This window comes from Hylobates moloch, unplaced genomic scaffold (assembly GCF_009828535.3).
Source record: "Hylobates moloch isolate HMO894 unplaced genomic scaffold, HMol_V3 SCAFFOLD_16, whole genome shotgun sequence".
NCBI classification, from domain to species: Eukaryota; Metazoa; Chordata; class Mammalia; order Primates; family Hylobatidae; genus Hylobates; species Hylobates moloch.
In genome coordinates, this window is record NW_026652291.1 from 69549969 (window position 1) to 69573373 (window position 23405).

Below are 23405 nucleotides of genomic sequence, written 5' to 3' on the forward strand. Positions count from 1 at the left end.
TTTCCCAATTCAATTTTCTATCTGCTATATTGCAGTAATATCTGTTGATTATTATCCTCTTGCCCCACGTTCTAGTTTTCCTTTTGTAACAACCCAAACTCTGTTTTGCTTGCTTTTCAGTATAACATTAAATGGTTAATTGGTTCATTTCACCACCAGGTGGCCTCCTATACTCTATTGTGCTTGTGGTAACCAAAGAAAATCAGAAAGTGGATCCTATACATTTCTTTCAACTTTAGCTGTCACTGTGCTCACAGGCACTTCTCTGGTGGCTTGACTGCTCTGAAATTGTTCATTGAACCCTACACTTCATGTTTGGCCTTGAAACATAAATAGATTCACACGGACCTTTTTATAAAATGAATTAATGCTTTTAAATGCACACACACACACATACACCAAAATGGATTTTTAATAAAGAAGCTTGGTTGTCACTAATAGCTTTGCCATGATTCAGTCCCACTCTCATAGGTATACAGAGTTAACTGATCTTGAAGCTTCCTCAGGAAAAGACAAAGGCCAAAGAGGCTCAGATCTCTATATGTTAATTTCTCTCAAAGGGAATGGATGGACCTCATCTCAGTGACCCAGTTTATGTTATTTTATTCTATAGATCCCCTTTTGAGCTTTCTTTGATCTTATTTTTAAGCTTCACTAAAGACCAGTGTTAGCAAAGGAAGATTGAGAAGCCATGTGATAAAGCCCTGGAGAAGGAGGCCAGATTCCCCTCGGGCAATTATTCTTATCCTCTCAGGCCTCATGTTCTTCATCCGTAAAGTGAGGGGGGTGGACTCAGTGTCTCTCAGGTCCATTCCAACTTCACTATTTTCTCTTTGGTGAAAAAAATCAAAGATTACTTCAATTAGTAATTGACTTTGCCTATAAGCAATTGAACAAAATCAGAATTTTAAGACTTGATTTCACAGGCTAAAAGAACAAACTCATGGATAAATATAATACAGGCATACCTAAGAGATATTGCGAGTTCAGGTCCATACCACCATAATAAGGAGAATATCATAATAAAGCAAGTCACATGAATCTTTTGGTTTCACAGTGCATATAAAAGTTGTGTTTACACTATACCGTAGTCTGTTAAGTGTGCAATAGCGTTATGTCTAAAAATGTACTTAATTAAAAAAAATTTTATTGCAAAAAGATCCTAAGGATCGTCTGAGCCTTCAGCAAGTCATAATCTTTTTGCTGGTGAAGGTCTTGCCCCGATATTGATGGCTACTGACTAATCTGGGTGGTGGTTGCTGAAAGTTGGGGTGGCTGTGGCAATTTCTTAAAATAAGACAATGAAGTTTGCCACATTGATTGGCTCTTTCACAAAAGATTTCTCTGTACCATACAATGCTGTTTGATAGCATTTTACCCACAGTAGAACTTCTTTCAAAATTGGAGTCAGTCCTCTCAAACCCTGCTGCTGCTTTATCAACTAAGTTTATGGAATATTCTAAATCCTTTGTTGTCATTTCAACAGTGTTCACGGCATTTTCAACAGCGGTAAATTCCATCTCAAGAAACTACTATCTTTGCTTATTCTTAAGAAGGAACACCTCATTTGTTCAAGTTTTATCTTGCGATTGCAGCAACTCTGTCACATCTTCAGGCTCTACCTCCAATTCTAGTTCTCTTGCTATTTCCACCACATCTGCTATTACTTCCTCCACTGAAGTGTTGAATCCCTCAGTCATCCATAAGGGTTGAAATCAACTTCTTCCAAACTCCTGTTAATGTTGATATTTTGATCTCCTCCTATGAATTTCAACTGTTGTTAATGGCATCTAGAATGGTGAATCCTTTTCAGAAGGTTTTCAATGGACTTTGTCCAGATCCATCAGAGGAATCACTATCTGTGGCAGCTATAGCCTTACAAAATGTATTTCTTAAATAAGACAACTTGAAAGTCAAGATTACACCTTGATCCATGGGCCACAGAATGAGTGTTGTGTTAACAGGCATGAAAACAGTATTAATCTCCTTGTACATCTCCATCAGAGCTCTTGGGTGACCCAATGCATTGTCAATGAGCAGTAATATTTTGAAAGGAATCTTTTATTCTGAGCCATAGGTCCCCACAGTGGCCTGCTGTAAACAGATAAACTGTCATCCAAGCTTTGTTCTTCCATTGATAGAGCACAGGCAGAGTGGAGTTAGCATAATTCTTAAGGGCCCTAGGATTTTCAGGATAGGAAATGAGCGCTGGCTTCAACTTACCGTCATCAACTGCTTTAGCCTCTCACAAGAGAGTCAGCCGTTCCTTTGAAGCTTTGAAGCTAGGCATTGTCTTCTCTCTAGCCATGAAAGTCCTAGATGGCATTTTTTTTTCCAATAGAGGGCTGTTTTGTCTACATTGAAAAATCTGTTATTTCATGTGGCCACCTTTATCAATGATCTTATCTAGATCTTCTGGAGAACTTGCTGCAGCTTCTCCATCAGCACTTGCTGCTTCACCTTGCACTTTTATGTTATGGAGATGGTGTCTTTCCTTAAACCTCGTGAACCAACCTCTGTTAGTGTCCAACGTTTCTTCCGCAGCTTCCTCACCTCTCTTAGCCTTCATAGAATTAAAATGAGTTAGGGCCTTCCTCTGAATTAGGTTTGGCTTGAGGGAATGTTGTGGCTGGTTTGATCTTCTATCTAGACCACTAAAACTTTTTTCCTATCAGCAATAAGGCTGTTTCACTTTCTTTTCATTCATGTGCTCACTGGAGCAGCACTTTTAATCTCCTTCAAGAACTTTTCCTTTGCATTCACAACTTGGCTAACTGGCACAAGAGCCCTCGTTTTCAGACTGTCTCAGCTTTTTACCTGAATTGCTCACAAAGCTTAGCTATTTCTAGCTTTTCATTTAGAGTGACTCTTTCTTTCACTTGAATACTTAGAGGCCATTGTAGGATTATTACTTGGCCGAATTTCAATATTGTTGTGTCTCAAGGAATAGGAAGGTCTGAGGAACAGAGAGAACTGCTTGTGGGTGGAGCAATGAGAACATACACAACACTTACGGATTAAGTTCACAGTCTTATATGGGTACGGTTTGTGGTGCCCCAAAACAATTACAATAGTAACATCAAAGATCACTGGTCACAGATCATCATAACAGATAAAATAATAATGAAAAATTTGAAATATTGACCGAATTACTAAAATGTAATGCAAAGATACAAAATGAGCACATGCTATGGAAAAATTGTGCCAATAGCCTTGCTTGACACAGGGTTGTCACAAACCTTCCATTTGTAAACATTGTAGTATCTCTAAGGCATAATAAAACCAAGTATGCCTGTATTTTTTTTGAAGTACCATAAAAAGTGTATAATTTCTAAATACCACACTACTTTTTGTTCATTTCAGACAATAAAAATATAAATATATATTTTATGAAACTTCTTAGACACTTTCCTTTCCATTTTACTTTTTTTCAGTGGCAGATAACTTCCATTGGATTCTCTGCAGTGTCTTTTGCTGTCTGTAATGGAAATTCAGCTTTCTCTTTGACGTCTTATTTTCCACACATTTTAATTTTTCTACGTTCTTCTTTAGGCAGAATTACCAAATGCCCCTCAGTTGTTTTCACAGCATAGAACAGATATATTTGCTTAGACTTCCATTGAAACTAAGTCATTTCATAATATATGAGCAACCTTTTCTTACCTTCTGCTTGTATTGTGGTACACACATTGGTAATTTATACAGTATTTGAATTGTCACATTGGATGTCGTGGCAAATATGACTACAGACATTTAGCTGTCTATGAGGAAAGGACCTGAATAGTCCCTAAGGCATTTTGGTAAAGAACAGACTCACGTTTGAATTCGAAGTCTACACCCTGGGAGACCTAGTGACAGGCAATCACTCTAATTTCAAATTCCCTACTGGGGGTGCTTCTCTGGAGAGCTATATGGTCGAAGGCAGATTCATATTTGCTTGAGGAAAAATTGATTACAAATTTTTCTACCTTGCAAACTGTACTAATTGGTATGAAATTCAACTAACAATTTATGAAGTTTGCGTCACTCTCTGTGTGTCTAAGCACAAAGACATTTTTCACCTGAATTCTCTTATTTTATCACATATATTTTGAAAATTACATATGTCCATATGTCCTAATACATATATCAGGAATTAATGGTCTAATTATTTTACTTTTACTTAAAAGGAATAAGGAATGATGTTATCTCATTTTAGTGACTGTGATTCGTTAGGGTACTATGGTGTGCTGTGGAGAACCGAATAAAGGGAGGTTATCCTTTTCCTTAAGTAATTTATAATCTACTTAGAAAAGCAAAATGAAAAAACATGAAATAATAGCAAAGATAGCAAATTTGTGTGGTATTAAAAATAAGTGCTAGTCTCCTTAGAAAGTCCTTATGGAAGAAATGATATTTGAACTGAACCTTACTGGATAGAATTTAAATAATTGGAATAGAGATAGATGCATTGCAGAATAATGCAATTTAGGGGGAAAAAGCCTCAGATCTAGGAATTAGCTTGACATGCTCCTAGGACTTTACCAAAAACAGGAAGACAAACTGGAGAAGAGGAAAATCAGTGACAAACCGTATAGCTTTTATCCCATGTGTTCAGTGAAAGTCAATAAAAGGAAAGATTTTTTTTAAATTCTAGTGAATTCCTAGATTCAATGTTTCATATAGTGAAGAGAATTTATATATACATATAAGGAATTAGTGGCATAAAAGAGATGAGAAAAGTTATGCCAGCGGTCATATTTTCTTAGCATGCAGAGTTGCATGCTAAGAATGTTTTGAACAAACATTTGTATATAGTGTTTATTATGTAACAGAAATTGTTCTAGGATCTTTGCAGATACTGGCTCATCCAATCCTCACAGCAACCTAATGAAGTATTAACAGTATCCTCAAATGAGCAACTAAGGCACAGGGAAGTACACAGCTAGTAAGCAATGCAAGCAAAGTTTAAATATGGGCAGTCTGATTCCAGGCATATATTTAATTTTTTTAAATTTTCTTAATCAATACCCTTTTATCTCATTGATTTACAGATTAAAATGTTTGGCATGGTTTCTGTCACCATGTTTATGTTTAATCACTCATGAGTGGTTAAATGGTTACATATGTATAGATTTTAAGAAGTAGTATTAATAGGTAATATCAACAAGCTCCCTCCTCCCTTCATTAAGAGTCAAGAAAAATAGTAAAACTTTGTCACTGTATATATATATGCACTGTATGTATTATGTACTATATAATACATACAGTGTATGTAGGCTGGTGCAAAAGTAATTGGGATTTTGCCATTGCTTTTAATGGCAAAAACCACAATTACATTTAGTATATACTATAGTATACACTATATATTTAGTATATACTATAGTATACACTATTATTTTAGTATATACTATAGTATACACTATATATTTAGTATATACTACATATATGTACTATATACTATGTACTCTCTCTAAATATGTATATATTCCTGTCTTTTAGAAAATACATAATATATAATTATATATTATCTACATTATATAATGTATATTAATTATATATGATATGGTATACATTATCTATCTATCTAGCTATCTAGCTATCTATCTATCTATCTATCTAGCTATCTAGCTATCTATCTATCTGTATTTACCTTTCTAATGACTTCACCCTGATGTGTGATTTCTTTTACTCTCTAATATGGCCCAACAATAGTTACAATACATTATTTCTAAGACAGAAAATAAAAACCATGGGAAATTTGCAGTCTTGCTTTCACATGGGTAGCAAACCAAAAAATCTTATTACAAAACTCATGTGTGTTAAAATCAAAGACTTCTTATTAATGGTGTATTTTATATTGAGATCTAAAATTTCTTACAAATATGATCTATTTACCTCTTAAAATATCTGTGTTAGACAAGTGGCAAAGATAGCTTTGTCCCTGTTTTGCAGATGGGATGACCATGGAAATATGAAATGACTTTCCCTGGATCAGGTGGATCAGGTGGCAAGCCACCAAGAGAACAAAGGCAGAAGTAACAGTTGCAGGATTGATGGTGCCCAGTGAAGGTGCTTAGGGAAAATTCTCAAAAATCACGTTTTAGTACTCACATCTTCTTGAAAATTTATCCCTTGTTATGGCTATAAGCCGTGCTAAATGGCCACATCCTTGTACTTCTGCTTCTTTTGGTTCTAATATCCTCTTAATGAATTTTTTTCAACCTTTATGCAAAATGTTTAAGTCATCAACATCATATTCTCTCATCTGTTTATTTCAGGGAAGCCATTCACTAAGACCTTTTCTCCAGCTATAATTTGCTTCCTTTTCTGCAATGCTGTTTATTTTTATGTAGTTTTTAGGATTTATTCCCTGTAGACTAGGAATTGTTTTTCCTATCTGGCGAAACCTTTGTAACTTCCCCTGTTTACTTATTAACTTTCTCTCCATGCAACTATGCATCTCCATCATTACATTCTCCAAATTTTCACTTCTTCCTCCTCTTTACTTGTATCACTCTTGTCTCTTATCACAAACACACACACACACACACACACACACACACACACACACACATTCTGTTTCTCTTCGATGGAACTATTCTAAGAAACTTCCTTGAATATTTATAGCAGACTCCTTTACATAGCTGAAAAAGTGCTCAAAAGCAGTTATAACCAAGGGTTGTTCTTTATGGTCTTAGTTTATACCGACAAATTTCCACTTGTATCCTAGAGCTTCTTTAAACTGTGAACTGTCATTCTTCTGAGTGACAGGCATGACTATCAGTGAGAACTCTCCTATCTGCCCTTTTAGCCTCAACCTCAGGCTATTAAAAATCTGTTGGGTTTTTGAGGATGAACCTACGCCAAATGAATCTGGCTAAAGAGGCTACAAGAGTAGGGTTCTTAAGTATGTGTTGGCCACTCCAATGTCACTTTGAATGGCATTCTTGACTTTATTTACATTATACTCTTAGGGCCCACCAATTTCTTCAGACTTCTGGACTGAGATCTAAAGATGTATTTTCAAGAGCGGTAGTATGGCTTACCAAGCTAAGCTGAAATTCCTCCTGAAATTCTATTTGTGGATTTTAGTACAATCTTACTGACCTTGGGCAAGTCACTTAGCTTCTATGTATCAATTTTTAATGTGTAAGACAGAATTAATATTACTAACTTTCCCCACGGGCTTGCCATAGGAGAACAACAAAAAAAAGAACAATCCATTGAAATGACAGTCAAGCTTTCTGAGGCTGCAGCAGCAGTGTTTAAGCCTTAAAGCCTAAAATCTCTAAAATTTATTTTGTCAAAATATTTTTCTGACAAATACGGGTAGGTACCCAAAAGAAACAAAAAGGCCCAAGGGGTCAGGGGATGGGTAGAACAGAAAGGTTTTTAAGTCTGTAGCATACTGGTATCGGAACTAGAAATTAGACTTAGCCTTTCGCATTCTGATCAACTGTTCTTGCTGTGAGAAAACACTGCCTCATAAAAGGTGCCCTTAAAATATTCAAAGAACTACTGCCACCTTCCTCTTTTCTTTGGTAGGTTTTCACAGAAGCTTTTCTTGTGTTAACCATTCATGGCCATGATAAACGATTAACTTTGTTCGTGGCTTCTGTCTGAAAATTGAGAATAATATTTCTGTATTGGATGTTTCACCAAATAAGTTTTTCACAGAAAATGAAGCTCAAAGATAAAGCAATCACACTGTACTCATTTCTGTGTACTAACACTGTATCTGGCATATATTTCAACAGCTCTCTATATCTGCCTGGACTTTCTTTTGGGAGAAATTCAAATGAATAAATATTTTCCAACAACCTCCTACATTTAAACCATAATGCTAAGAATTACAGTGGGTAAAGAGTGAATAACATGTGGTCTCTGACCTCCTACAGTCCCTTGTAGAAGCTTATAATCTAATTCTGAAACCATACCTATCCTCATCTGAAGTGAAGGCACCAGAGATATTCTTAAAAAGTAGCATAAGAAATCAGATATTTTCACTATACAGGGATTTGAGCAGTCACCAAGAAAAACTCCATAGCATTATGGATCTGTTAAGATTATAGATGTGAAAACCCTTTGATAGTTAAAAATACTCTGCAAAAAAAAAAGTCACAATGTGAATACATAAAGGTATAATGGCACTTGCATTGTGTTTTGGGAACAGGCAACCTTGGAAATGCTTTGATCAGCTCTGTCTTAACACCTACCATCACATGGTAAATTCTGGGTGCAGCTTCTTAGTGCTGGAGTCCTTAGTCCCTGGGGAATGCCCATTTGCACGAAACTTGAAAAGATAGTTTTTTGATGATGACAATAAGGGCGATAATACATTCAGCCTTTATTTAGGCAACTGATTCTCATAGATTTCAAAAGCCACCATGTTCTGCAGCAACACCTTTTTGATAAACTACAATGGCTATAGTGTTCTACTTCTCATTTTTCTTCTTATCCTCAAAGAGAAAGCAAGATATCTCTTTGAGGAAATATCAACAGAGTTAACATAAGAAATATATAGTTTCTTCCTTATGAAATTAATTTGGCATTATTTTTGAGGTATGAAGCATCTTGGCAACTGCTTTGGTTTAAAACTATGTGATTTGGGAAAAGCACGTTTCAGAATGTTTAATTCAGTGATACAAAAGGCACTAATGAAATATGCATGTATGAATTTTATATCATATTAGTTCCCTCTTTCTTGAAATCCGAATAAAAGCCAAACATCTGGATTATGTTTGAAAAGCCTGAATTTCCAATTTTCAGAGAGATCCAGTCTATTTTGACATTGCACACTTAGCCTTCACATTTACAGTGTGCTATTAACATTACTTGCAATTGTAGGAAAAAAAAGTCCAGATTTAAACAAACTTAGTACCTCCTAATGCTAAAAATAAATCTATATTTGAAATGGCTGCTGCTGCTGCTGCACAGCCATACACATCCATAGTTCAGGCTTCTTCAGCATTTTCATTATAAATACTTGCACTGAACAGGCCTGTAATTCAGCTATAAAGATATGTGGTAACCTATGATATATAAATTCTCATTTGATTGTATATTAAAACAACAAACAGCAATTCATACATCACTTAGTTTGAGAAACTATTCACTGACTCAAGGCTTTCTGAAGGTCTCAAATATTCAAGATACTCTGTGGTCAACTAAAGAAGGCATAGCCACCATCTTTTAAAGTTTATTCTTCAAATTTACAAGGCAAATAACATTTCTGTTTTTATAGATATTTGGGTATATTTTAGCAGCTAGACTAAAGGCAAGTGAATATTTATGGTTTTAGTAGCTTAGGGATGTAAATATGCATATCATTGTTTTATCTCATTTCATTATCATAGTTAATTTAGGAGATAGATGGTCAGTCAAGTTTTAGGGGGTAAGGCAAATAGTGGTATGTCCACACAAGAGGTCATGCAAGATAGAAGAATGTGACTGTTGTGTTTGAAGTTTGCATAATGTTAATTCTTCAGTGGACTTTGATTTACTACACTTAACTTGTTATTGGATTTCTTATAGCACATATTAGGTAAATGTTTTCTTTTGTTATGTTTGGAGAACAGCTAGAATCAAAGATTTTTCTTTTCCTTTTCTTCTTATTTTGTGTTATTAGAAAATTCTAAATTAAGTAGTCGTGCTGAGTGCAGTGGCATGCACCTGTAGTCCCAGCTATGTAGGAGGCTGAGGCAAGTGGATTACTTGAGCCCAGGAGTTCAAGGCTATAGTGTGTGCTCATCATGCCTGTGAATAGCCAACTGCACTCCAGCCTGGGCAACACAGCAAGAACCTGTCTCAAAAAAAACTTTAAAAAATTATGTAGCAGTGCCAAATTCAACAGAAAATAGCTGTGTTTAGAGGTGTTCGTTTAGGTCGGGAAATGGAAAACAAAATAAATGAAACTTTTACATTGGAAACCTTTTTTAAAGGAGAAAACTGAGTTCCATTACATTAATTGCTGTGCCTCAAGTCTTTTTTCCTTCCTACATTGCATACTCTAACAGATATTACATAATTGCATAACTATTTTTACTATGTGCTGACATGACATTACAACAGCCCTGATATGGTGCATCATAATGAAACCATAATTAGAGTGATCATGATGTATTATGGCAACGATCCACATCGTCACTAAGGTGCATTGGAATGCACAGAAAACCCTTTGAGATGTGTAGATTTTCAATGTAATATAGCACAACCCTGAAGTTTCATAGCATGGAGGAGAAATTGCAATTATGCCCATGCTGCTGGTAGCAAGGGTTATAATGCACATCTTCGATATCTACTGAAGAAAGTCTGTATTGATGAAGGAAATTTTTGAGGGTGATATTTATCTTGAAGTTTATGTCTTTTAAAAAAATTTACAGGAAGGACGTTGTTGAAATATGAACCTAACCACATAAATTCTATAGTAGAAGTCGCCTATATTTATCAGATAAAAAGACTTGAAATGTTTCATTCTGTACCTCAGATTCAGTGAAACACCTCTCTAAAGTAGGATAGATTGAAGACAGTTTTAGAATTTTCAGTTAACCCTGCCCTTTCTTTTGGTTCTCTATAGCCCATCTTAGTTTAGATTATACAGCTTACATTTTATGTAGTTGTGTCTTTGCTCCATTGTTGTTCTCTCAGGTTTTTCTGCATGAGAATCTTGTTTCTGAATCTTGTTCCAGCGAGTGACACCTTCTTCTTAACTTGGTGATTTTCAGTCTTGGCATTTCTTTTACCTGGGATAATGTAATTGTTATGGCTGATCTTATGAATGTGGATGCAAAGAAGCTCAACTTTCTAAAATAGAGAGGAACTTTAGGCTCTATCTTCCAGGCCAATCCTCATTCAATGCTTCATTTGCCCATAATATATCCCAGCCAGGTAGACTTCTCATCTCTGCCTGAACACCTCTGATGAATGGGAACTCACTATCTCTCATGCTGTGTTCCTACTCAAGCTTCAGCCTTGACCCCCAGTCTGACCTCTGAGGTCAGATGGAACAAATTAATATTTTTTATGCGAAAGTCCTCTAAAAATTCAAAGTCTGCTAACATGTCCTTCCTCTCTTCTTTCACCTCTAACTTTTATTTGCCCTCTTAGCTGAATACCTTTAGCTCATTCAACAGCTTGACCCTTGGGGAAGTATTGAATCTTCTCCCTTACTGAAGTGCTTTTTTGGGAACATTTAATACATTGTCTAGGTCTCTTTTGGAAAATGGAATGCAAGCAGTACAAGGTTGGGGCCTAGCAAATCACAGTCAAACTAATATATCCATTACCTTTCTTTTTTTAACCCTGTGTTTGTCTTAATTCAATCCAAAATCATATTTCCTTTCAATATGGACAGGAAGCAGGGAAATATTGGGTAGAAGAGGGCAGGGTCCCTGGCAAGGGCTCCACCCTCAAGCCTGGAACCGCAGCCCTAAATGAGAACATGCATTCCTGTTTTCCTGCCCGAATGTTGCCTTTTCCAAAACCACCCTGGCCCACCACGCCCCCTACCCTGTACCCATAAAAACCCCAAGCTCCACTGGCAGAGCAGAGCAGTGCAGCAGAGAAGGAGAGAAGAGAAGAAGCATCTGAATGTCAAGAGGGGTTCGGCTGGCTGCGGACAGTCAGAGAGGAGTTCAGCCAGGGATGGCCAAACTCTAGGGAAAGATTATCTTCCCACTTCATCCCCTTCCCAGCTCCCCATCCCACTGAGAGCCACTTCCATCACTCAGTAAAATCTTCCGCATACATCACCTTTCAATCCATTTGTGTGACCTAATTCTTCCTGGATGCTGGACAAGAATTCAGGATGCACCGGGTGTGGGAACCCAAAAAGGCTATCACGCTGACTCTTCGCTAAGCTGTTTAACACCATCCATGGATGGCAAATGCTAAAAGAGCATTGTTTGTAACATGTGCCCTCTGAGGCTCCAGAGGTTATGGGCAACCCCTAGACGCTGCCGCGGGCCAGTGCAGGGTTTTTTCCTGCTGGCACCCAAAATCACTTGCCCTGGCTCCTGCAACCACTCACCTGCGTGCTCCCCTCTCCTGCAAGGGGTTTAAGTGCAGGTGGCCGAGTAAACAAGCCACAGCTCTATCACAAGTCTTATGAAGGGGTCAAGGGAACTCTCCTATCTCACTTTTTTAAAAATTTACATCTACCTTCCTTTGTCTGTTGACTCACATTGGGAACCTAAAGGCAAGTGAAGCCTCGTCACCTCCATTCTTTATGCAGTTTAAAACTTTTTATTGTTTTGGAGTGGGGGTAGTGGGGTGAAATGGGGTGGTTATTAACTCTGTCTGACTTTACATTTGTCATTTCTCCTTCTTAGATTTAACTCATTATGGCAGCATGTTTTGTTCCTTTTAGAGTCTATTATCATCTGAAATAGACATTATAAAGGAGTTGCCTGCAGATTCATATCCAGAGACATAGTTTGGTCTGTGTAGTGTTAAAAAGTTTTAATGCAACATATAACAATTTTGAGACTTCACATAATATATATATGTGTGTGTGTGTGTGTGTGTGTGTGTGTGTGTGTGTAGGCTTTAAAATGTATATGTCTTGCCATACTGAACCCATGTTGAAGCCACATTTCCACAGGGTAACAGTTGGCAGAGCTGAGTTAAGGGTTGCCCCTTTTAGATGAGGCATGTGCTCTCCCATCCTCCATGGTTCACACTATACCTGCTTATCTCTTACTGATATTAGATATTAGTAATAGTCACATTTATGCATTGTCTTTATTTTATTTTAAAAAAATAGTCCTCTTTTTTACAACAGTAGCAATAGTTAGAATATGAAAGAGAGAAGAGGATTTATCCTTGCCCTACTCAATTCCTTAATATCATCTGCCTGGTAGTGAGGTGTTGGAGCTGACTAATACTGACTTATGAGAGCATATTGTTAAATATTCAGGAATTTTACCAGCAGCAATCACCATTGGTAGATTGGAATCAGCCACAGTGGGAGTATTTACACCAGGGAAATCAACGAACACTGCAAATCAGGTCTTTTTTTCTTCTCCTTCTTCTTCTTCTTTTTTTTCCTTAGAGAATCAGTTTACTAGCATACTGCTACATTTAGGTATTTGAGTTTATGATCTCTGAGCTAAAATATATATTATACTTTATTGATCAGTGACATTAGTATAATCTGCCAATCTGATCAATATGCCATATTCATATTTTCTTTATCTATGTCATTAATAAAATATTTAATAAGAATGGACCAAAGAAGAGACCTATGGCATAACATCCATTAAACAATGATCTTTACATCTGGTTGTTCAACAGGTCCTCAGTAAAACTCTCTGTGCTTCTAAATGATTGCATCCATCTGCTCACTTTATGCTTATGAAAATCTAATGGAAGCACATACACCTGATCCAGGAATTCACATCCTTGGTGAGGGGATTTAAGCCATTAGATTTTGGGTGTATGTTCTTAGCAATTTAATTATGTTTAAAATCTGGTTAGTAGTGTAGTAAATAAGTGGTATTGCTACAAAATTGCATTGAGAAGGTAATAGGATTGAATTTCTACACAAGTTGACACTCAATTAAAATTTCCATATATCCAGTGAGTTAGCCAGTTCTTGGCTAAGGAGTTAGAGCAAATGCCTTCCTACTAAGCTGATCATTTCAAAACAGGCAAAATTTGTAATAGAGTCAAATCAGGACTGAATGCATCAACTAAAACTGGAGTTCAGGTTATCAAATACAGATCAAAAGCAAGAAATAGACTAGAGAGCACATGGGATATTTCTCCCTTAAATTTCTGTATTTTTTATTGACACTGGAGGAAAAAATAGCACATTAAAACCTCCTTACTGAATTACTGTCCTAAACCAATAGATCCGTGGGGCTTGTTCAGCTAAAAGCCACAACAGACTTTGTAATGCAATGATGTAATCTTGGCTTTGTGTCATTTATATTCAACCTAAAAAAAAAAAAAAAACAATTTTCCTGAATAGACAGGCTGACAACAATATTGTTCGGTGTGGGTTTTTATTTGGATTCGTTCCAAATGGTTCACATGCCTTCACAGTAACACATGCCTGCTTACGTTTTTTGCCTGAATTCTAAACTTTTCCCCTTTTACTAGCTTTCTATTTTTCTTTTAAGGTCTCAGTTATGTTTGTAAAACTAACCAGCTCTACCACAAAATTAGGATGTATCTTGCAGAGAGCATTCATTTTACTTTTTGCATATTTTTCCCGAGGTCATGTCAAGGTTAGTTTGAATTCCATCCTACATTAAGACTTCTTTCACAGCTATTTAGCTCGGCAGCCTACTCCCCGCTGGGGTCTGCCCCTTGGGCACGTCAAAGCTTCAGACCTGACAAATCACACACAGATGAAGCTGTACAGTTTTTTAAACAGTTTCATCAGTAACTTTTTTTTTTTCTTTTTCACTATCCTCCTTCATGTTGGATTTTTTTTTCTCTGAATTACCATTTCAGGAATGTTGATTTCCATTTGAGACAATTTGTTTTTACATCAGAGTTGCAGACTAGCAATATCATTTATTTTATAGTAAAGGATATTAATAGCCTTCTGTCACCAAGACTGCACACCTACAGACCATTCCTGACTATTATAACTGTAATTGCTTTATTAAAATCTATTTGTAACAGGAAGTGTAGTGTTGGAAATGTAGCTATATCATAGAGTTTACCAGAATCTGAAAAAAATATCAACCATAAAAATGCAGTTTATAAGGTATTATGAGTTGAGCCTGGAAATGTTTTCAGAATGGTTAATAATATGCTCTTATCAGTATTTTAGCAAATTATGAAACTAAATGATGCAACTCCATTTCCTGTTTAATTGATGAAGTTAAAGTGCTTGGTTGCTAATGAGTGTATTAGCAAACAATGTCCCTTTTACAGGCTTAAGTAGATCAGGATTTTTAAAAAGCAGCTTACTATCCTTATTTTTATGGGATGAAAAATATTGACTGCCACAAAATTGCTAGACCAATTGAAGTCATGGTGTAATTATTTCTGTGCAGTCATTTTGGCAATTTCCAACAACCAGATTAAGGTTTTCCAGTTCCCACACTAGTAAATAGTTATTTTCTTTTACACACCATAGACTTTTCATTACATTTTCATTCAGGACAAACAACACCTGAAGATCTTTACTGCAGACTAAGCAGAAAACTTAGAAGTGAGGGGAAAAAATAATATTTGAGTGATTCTCCTCTCCTCAGTCTTCTTTTACAGTTTGCTCAACATGAAAGTACCCAAATGAAGGGTTCTGTAAAAGGTTGCTTGGTTAAAACTAATTAAAGACAGGTCTAAATAGAAAAAGAAAAGAAAAAGGGATCAAAGGAATTACATTAGGTGTCAGGACATCATTTGGGAGCGTTTTGTTTAATTTTTGTAATTCGATTCCAGGAAAACATTAAATTCTAAAAATGTCCATTTTTTGCCATAATTTTATATTTGTGTTATTTTTGCAGTAAGATACATGTCAACAGGCAAACATCTTGAAGAAATCATTTTGGTATTGGCGCATTAACACATTATGGTGAAAAGAGAGGCTTGTGCTTTTCACGCAGTGCATTTCAGTCTTCAATTAATGTGAAAGCACTACAATGCCTATGCAACTTCTCTTGCCTAGTGGTGCACCATTTATCATTGCAGTTTTACATTGACCTTGACACCCACTTCATTAGAATAAAGATTGTCTACCATTTAGGTTACATTGTTCCTCTGCACAGAGACCCCATGCAAATTTCTGTTCAGATAGAAGAGCTGCGAGGCTGTCAGAGGTCATCTGCATTAAATGATTGCAGCTATTTTCCAACTGCTTCTTTTCATTCTACTCAATTCAGGCTAGGAGGATCAATCAAGTCCTCTGCCTGAAACAGTGGGACTGCTGGGAATATGACTGTTTTTGGTAGTAGTGGATATGCCCTAAACAGTATTAAATATTTAATATAAACTCATTAAAGCCCATACAAAGGCTTCAGAAAGATATCAAATTTATAGAAATATCTAAGGGGATAGAGAACCATTTTAAAAAGTAAATAGAAAAATAATAATCAACATTATAATTTTACAGGGTATGGTCAAAATAGTTCTTAAACTTACTAAATTTTACCTATAGGAGACTTTTTTCTCACTGTTGACATGGGTAGGAAAGAAAGGAGACAGGTAGACTTGGCGTCCTTATGCAGTATTTTATATGAAATTGACATGAAAGTTTTCAGTTATTGGTGTTTTTATTTTTGTTCTATAACAGTGACTTAGAAGTCACTTAGACTAGAGTCTAGCTACATTTATTTTTAAAGGCTTAGATATTTGTTATTTAAAAGAAATGATTGGAGAAATAAGTTGCCAGGTCTCCTACTTAAGTTTTCTGAGTGATATAATTGGAATTAAATTATTAATGGGAGATATTTTAAAAAAGATTGTTTTATGATCCTCTATTAGGGAATTTGCAATTCATTTTAATATTTGTAGTTTGATTTATATTAAAGATAATGCAATCTATGTCCAATTAACAGTACATGGCCAGTGTAATGTGATTTCCAGATCATGCAAATGGAATAAGCTAGAAGAGGGGGAAAACTCAATTCTTAACCTCAGGTGTAATTTGCTGTGCGAGTTCTGGCAATTTTAAATGACATTGCACTTTTTAATTTTTCCAAAGGCTCGGCAGCAAATTTATCCCAATCAGGACAACCTATTATTAATTTACAAGGACAATTGTAGGAGTCTTTATAATTTCTCTATGCAATTACTCACCATAAATTCTAATGGTAAAATACAAGGAGTTTGCAAGAAATAACGACTATTATTTGTCTTGGGCTTGAACCCTTTTCTTCAATTTTGAACATCTTCTTGAAGTGTTGGTGGTACTGACTCCATGTGCAGCGTCATATGCATTGTGAGATGCTACACACAAGTCTTCTGAAAAGGGGGGCAGCACAAGAGCTGCTGCAAAGGCAACACTGGCCTCTAGCAGATTCCTGCACTCTGCATGTACAGCTGAGCTTGGACGCTGGACTTTTATATAAAAAGACTCTTTGTTCACCACTGAATGGCATTAGGCATGGACTTGCTGAGGGGCCACCATGAAGCCTCGAATGAGGAGGGCAAACACTAGCCAGAAAACACGTGAGAGTTGTAAATAGACACATCTCTGGAATTTTTTTTTTTTTGAAAAAATGCATATTTTCACACATTATTTTGCCAATAGTTTGGTGTTTTGGTATGTTCCTAGCATTTGCTTTCTTACTGATAGACTAAGTAAGATATATTTTATTTTCTCAGTGTATTCTATCTATCTATCTATCTATCTATCTATCTATCTATCTATCTATCTATCTATCTATGTATCTATCATATCTATCAGTCAATCATGCATATATGGGAAAGGGAATCTTGCTGGATAAACAGGTGTTTGTGGCATTATATTTGTACCAGGAAAGACATTCAATCCTGTCATTCTAATAACTAGATCATTTTCCTTGTTTTAACTTTTCCTAATACAAAGTCAACTGAAGCTCAGTTAAAAGTAATATGGTGTAAGATGTAAATGCTCAAACCCTGATGACACAGAATACAACAGCCCTATTCTAATAATCAAGAAATGTCTTTAGTTTAATTTGTGTGTTTCTCGCAGCCAAAGCTTCACTCTCTGTTCAGCAATGTCTGGTCTCTTTTCAGCATAACCAACAGAAGCACCATACAAAAGTCTTACAATGGATGTCTTAATCTCTCTGTGTGCTTTTAGAGCATTATTTTGAATTCCATCATGCTGCCTTTTTTCTTTCCTCTTCTGAAGTTTTATTACAACAGCAGAATTCCCAGGGAGCTTTGGGGGCAAGGTTCACATAATATAGCCCTCAAGTTTTGCTTAGGTGGAAGCCATCCCCCAATCCTGGCCATCTTTTGATGATCCTTCTATTTCAAAAAGATTCACTCGGTAGAGTCTTATAGCATTAGCTGTATATAGTTTACTTTTTATTTTTTTTATTTACCAGACAGTGAGCATCTACAACCCTTTCATGATGTTTTCTTTCTCTGACCTCACAGTGACAAGGCATCTTGTTCCTTAACATTGAGGGAGGCAGAAAAATGCTTGAGTTGCTCAATGTGTGCCTTCTATACCAGTTTCAAAATGGCTTATTCTTCTGGTTTCCATGGTGACAATTAACACTGTTTCAAGGCATTGTTCCAGTCTCCATTTGGGCAGAATTTTCGGTGTGATTTCTAACAAAAAAAAAGGAGGGGGACTTCAGTGTGGCGGGGAAGCCTTTAGCATAACTGTCAAAAAAGTTATCTCAATCAAGTCTTCATGCATTTCTAAGTATATTTATTTCAGAAATTCCTGTTTTTGCTGGCTTTGTTTTATAATTCAGTTTTAGCATTTGTGCTAATAGTAAGTACTCAATAAGAATTTTCTACAACTTCTTTAGTTCTTAGTTAAAATGGTGGGCTAGAGTTTGTAGTTATTTTTAACTCCTTTTTTTAAAGTTTTTCTTTATTTTTATATACACAGGGATGGCATTTAGAATAGTACTGTCCTGTGTTTTTAATTTAGATCATTCACATATCTATTAGGAGGCTTCATTAGTCAAAATTGAATTGGCCAAGCAAATACACTTAATAATGTAAATATGGCCTTTCAAGAGAGTATATTTTATTTTTAACTAGACAGAGAGGCCCACAGCAGGTGCTGTGGGGAAATTAAATACTGGATGCTTATTTACCTTAGCACTCAAGAAAAGCTTTCTGACTTTAACTTTGCTAATCTCATTTTTGCCTATTGAAGAGTAGTCTATATCATAACATCCCCAGACTACAGGACACAATGGGGCAGCCTCTGCTCACTTACTGCTGTGGGTGGAATGAATATGAAGATTAAATTATCTTCTCACCACAGGATAAAGTAGCCCCACTTGATAGGATGACCGAAAACTGATAGAGCTGGCAGTTGATTTTCTGAGTCTAATGCTTCTGAAAAGATATTAAGAGACAGAAGAGCAAAAACATACTAGCATCAACAAAAATATAAGCTCCTGACATTATTACACATACAGCTTGAGCCCCTAAACATGTTAGATTTAACCTTCAATGTGCTTCAAAAATTAAAATAAATATTTTCACCTTAAATTATATAACATTTTAGTACCTTTCATTCGTATATCAATACATCTAACAATTAACTAGATACTCTTAGCTTTTATATTATAGTTTGAAGGCATTGTCCATCAATCACATCTTTCATCAAGCTGTTTAGACAGTTGGCTATATGGTGACAAAGACCGAGAGCATACATAAAGACAAGTTTCTTTTAAATGTAATAACCTTTTATAATAGCTATTGCAGTGACTACTTATACACATTTGACAGAGAAGATTGGTTTATTACATCTAAAATTAAATTAATTGCTTTTTATATTTTTATTTGTGTAAGACTATCATTTTTATGGGACACATCTAAGCTGTTTCCTTTCTTGACTGATCTGCTGTGTGAGAGCTGTTTAAAGTTGGGGTGAAGAGGGGGGATGAGCTTGTCACAAGTTAAAGGGATAACTGGTAGAGACCATTCCCAAGTGGCACAGCCAGAGGACTCTCTCTGTCAATGAGTAATACCATGTGGCATAAGTAGAATATTTGAATAAGATTTTTCTGCCTGCCTGAAATACTGGTTCCCCCAATATTATGTGGAAATCTTACCAAATTAATTATGTAAATCTTTGTCAGCTATATCATTTTAGATGGGAACCTGATTACATAAAGCAGATTGTCCTCTCCTCCAATCATCACTCTGACAAATAAAACACTATCTAGGTTTCTAGAATACTTCTGAATATTGAATCCAGAAAATTCCAGTGGACAGCGTGTTTCCTAAGTGCTGGAGTAACATGGTCCTGGTAATTGCCTTGCATTAGAAAACGCAATCAGAATTTCTCCTGTATCACAGGCCAAATTCTAAAAGTGCTCTAAAGCAACCCTTGATTTTCTCCACTATGCATATTCATGTAATTTTGGATACTCTGACACCCTGATCAACATTCATTAATAATATGAAATGCTTTAAATCACCTCATTTAAAACATTTTGTTCTGTGATCCACAAATGACTAACATTTGGAGAAGTTTACATAATACAAGTGATGTGCATGTTTAGTGTAAACGAAAGATTAAAATATGAAACTAAAAGTATGCAAACATATGCACGCAAATGCTGAAGATCTATCAACCAAAACAGTGATTTCATACCTTCTTTTCCTTTAATCTGCTTCCAATTGTATTTTTGTTTGGGATCTTATATAATATCATGTTTTCAAGGTGAGTGAAATCACCCAAGTGCTTGGGGAACATTTGAACGTACTGATTTATTTATTTGCCCAGAGAAAAGTTTTTCTTATTAACTCTGATAAAGGTGCTTATCTTAGGGCACCCTTGGTCATTTAGGGCAAAGGAACAAAATACTACCATGGAACTCAGTGACCTAAATTTGGTGCCTGAAAGAAAAAAGTTTTAAAACTGCTATTATATCTTGGAAATGTGCTGAAAATGTAAAATATGTTTAATATTTTAACCAGAATCTAGATTTTCTACTCAGAGGTGTTTTTACATGTACATTTATAAAGTACAGTCATAGTCATTTATGGCTATCCATAATATAGGACTAACTATGGAGTTATCCAAATAGAGTTATTTGAAGAGAATCACCATAGTAACTGTCATATTAAATAGCACCTACATTTTCTCCAGCAAAACATCTTTTAGGAGAGACTCTCTTGGTAGTTTGTTAGAATATAATACATACTGGGGGAGAGGGTTCTATTGTCAACTATGATTTGGGGGATATTTTACAGTAATCAATAAGGAAGCATAGATTTGTGACTATTCCTAAAATGTTGGCTTTCCTTTTTCTCTCTATATGTACCTTTTCTCCAAGCCCACACAGAGTTTTTAAGGAAAAGAAAATGAAAACAAAATGTTAACTGAGAATTCAGATAACTTACATAATCTTTATGAATAATTTTATTTCTTTCACTTTGAGACTGGTCCTTTAGGGGCAGAGATGAGATATGGACAGCACTCTGGAGCCGAATAATGGCCAAAATTAACTGTAATATTAAACCCTCCTAGACCAGTTATTGTCCTATTTGGAATATTTTAAAGATCAAATATGTGGTAAACTTGAGTTTAAGAAACAAATCTTAGTCAACTAAATGTAATAACTGTGTGTGTGTGTGTGTGTGTGTGTATAATATATTCAGCAATATTCTTCATCTACTCAAAGTACTTAGGTTTAGCCTCCCCATAAATTTTGTTGGGAACAAAAACTTTTAATGCTCATAAGCATCACAAATTCTGTGTTCAATGATTTTCTAAGAACACCTATCTCCCTAATGGTATCTCTTTTTCTCTTTTCATTTTAGCGATACAGTGTGGAAATGTCCATCAGACACCTGAAAAAGACGGAGCTGCTTAGTAAGGTTGAAGCTTTGAAGAAAGGTGGCGTTTTACTACCAAATGATCTCCTTGAAAAAGTGGATTCAATTAATGAAAAATGGGAACTGCTTGGGGTATTTGCATTTTTATTACTGTTTGTAGGTTATGTGTACATTTTTTGCGTAGTGAAGTACTCTATCTGTCTGATTTCTAATTTGAGGCACAAATATCTCTCTCTTTCAATTCACTACCTACATTTCAAACAAGCTATTCATGCTATTATGGGAAAGACACTTCTTTTCCTCTTCTGTTGATTTTTTTTTTCTGAGCTTGTCTCCTCTCAGATTTTAATAATTTTGGTTCTTTAATACCTGAAAAAGTAAGTAAAATATGCCATGTATTATGGGTATGCACCAAGTCAACTATAATACAGTATATCTGATATATACTGACTGTCATGCTTGAATGAATGTTAATAGAATTTATTCTGAAGGTACATGTAAGAGACATCTACTGTTTAACTATTTACTATACCCTTAAGATGAAAAGTGGAGTTGTCACTACAGCTTTCAAGTCACACTAAAGCCACCAAAACAAAGATGCAAATTTGACCCAAATCTGAATTGCAGAATTGAATCAGCCTGTGTTTTGTGCCTCAATTTCCAGCTCACTTTTAACAAAAGCCAAAAAAAAAAAAAAAAGTTTCATGTAATTCATTTCACGCAATGATGGGCTGGGTCTCAGCCAAAGACTGAGATGCAAGAATCTGGCAAAAAGGCAATATAGAGATTCTGTTACCCAGAGACCAGGATGGCACCGTGCAGGAGACAGTACTGTCCTTTTGTTGGAAGACAGCTGAGAGAAAAGTTAAACTGTATTTTTTCATCAGCTTCTCTCCTAAATTGCCTTCACTTCAAATCAAGGGTAAGCTATATTTGTCAATTACCTAAATAATTAATTATAACAGCCAAGTATGGGCAATGTCAGTTATGGAGCATAATTTTGCATGCCTTCCATTTTTCTACCTTTTAAAAAAATGTTTAGATAAATAATACTCCAAAAATATTTTGAATAAAAAGCTCTTCATGTACCTTGATGATTTGGAGGAATGCCAGTATTCTGTTTATGCCATGCCTAATCTAGGAGATTAAAAAACTGCAGTCCTTGTTTCTCATTTAAATTCACTACACTCTGCAGTTGTGCAAAGTAACTTAAAATGTTAAAAGTTTTTCATCTAACGTATTGTTGCCTTTTAATAATAATTAATGGCTTTCACTTTATAATACGGTGACTTAAATCAAAACCTGCCGAATTCTGCAGCATTCATTGATCTCAGACAGGAGAAATGTGGTTAGTGTATGACATTTTAAAAGGTTGTTTACTACATAGATAAGAATGGCAACTTTATGTGCTTGATAAAGTAGCGATAAGTCTGTTTACATTGCATTTTAATATATCCATTGGTAATTTGATAAATAACAATAATATTTTTAGAAAATTGTTTAAGTTATGTCACGTGTATTGCTTCCTCAACAGAATTTTAAGTCAACATTATATTGAAAAAAGAAATAATATTTAGCTATCCTTTATGAATCAGAGACTTTAAAAATAGTTGCCATTTTGACAAAAAATATCATTCAAATACAACATGCAGGTTTGCAGTGAGAGACTAGGGTGAGGGAAGATTTTTTAAAATCCTGTACCACACTAACACCACCAGGCATACTGTTTTAATTGGCATGATTACATTTTAATTGGCATAAAAAAATTAAAGACAAGGATTTTAACTTCTAACAATAGTAAAATAGAGGGATATGGTTTTTAATATTACTTTCATCTAAGGTGAACAGTGTGGAATGGAAATACATTAGAATGAAATGGTTTAATCTGTGAAATTTTGTCCCCTGTGCTGCATATTACTCTGTCTCAATTGCATATTAAACAACCCTATCAAGGCAGGCATTGGCATCTGCTGTGCTGACACAAATTGTGAATTAAA

General features: G+C 35.5%; 1 protein-coding gene across 3 annotated transcripts in view; it reads left to right on the forward strand.

Moving 5' to 3' along the window:
* Nucleotides 1-23405, forward strand: part of AKAP6 (A-kinase anchoring protein 6) — a 621223-nt gene that overhangs the window by 501763 nt on the left and 96055 nt on the right. For all 3 annotated transcript variants that reach the window (XM_032179906.2, XM_058429369.1, XM_032179908.2), the window contains exon 11: nucleotides 21394-21540. In XM_032179906.2, coding sequence (XP_032035797.1) covers nucleotides 21394-21540 — 147 coding nt within the window. The remainder of the gene's footprint in view (nucleotides 1-21393; nucleotides 21541-23405) is intronic.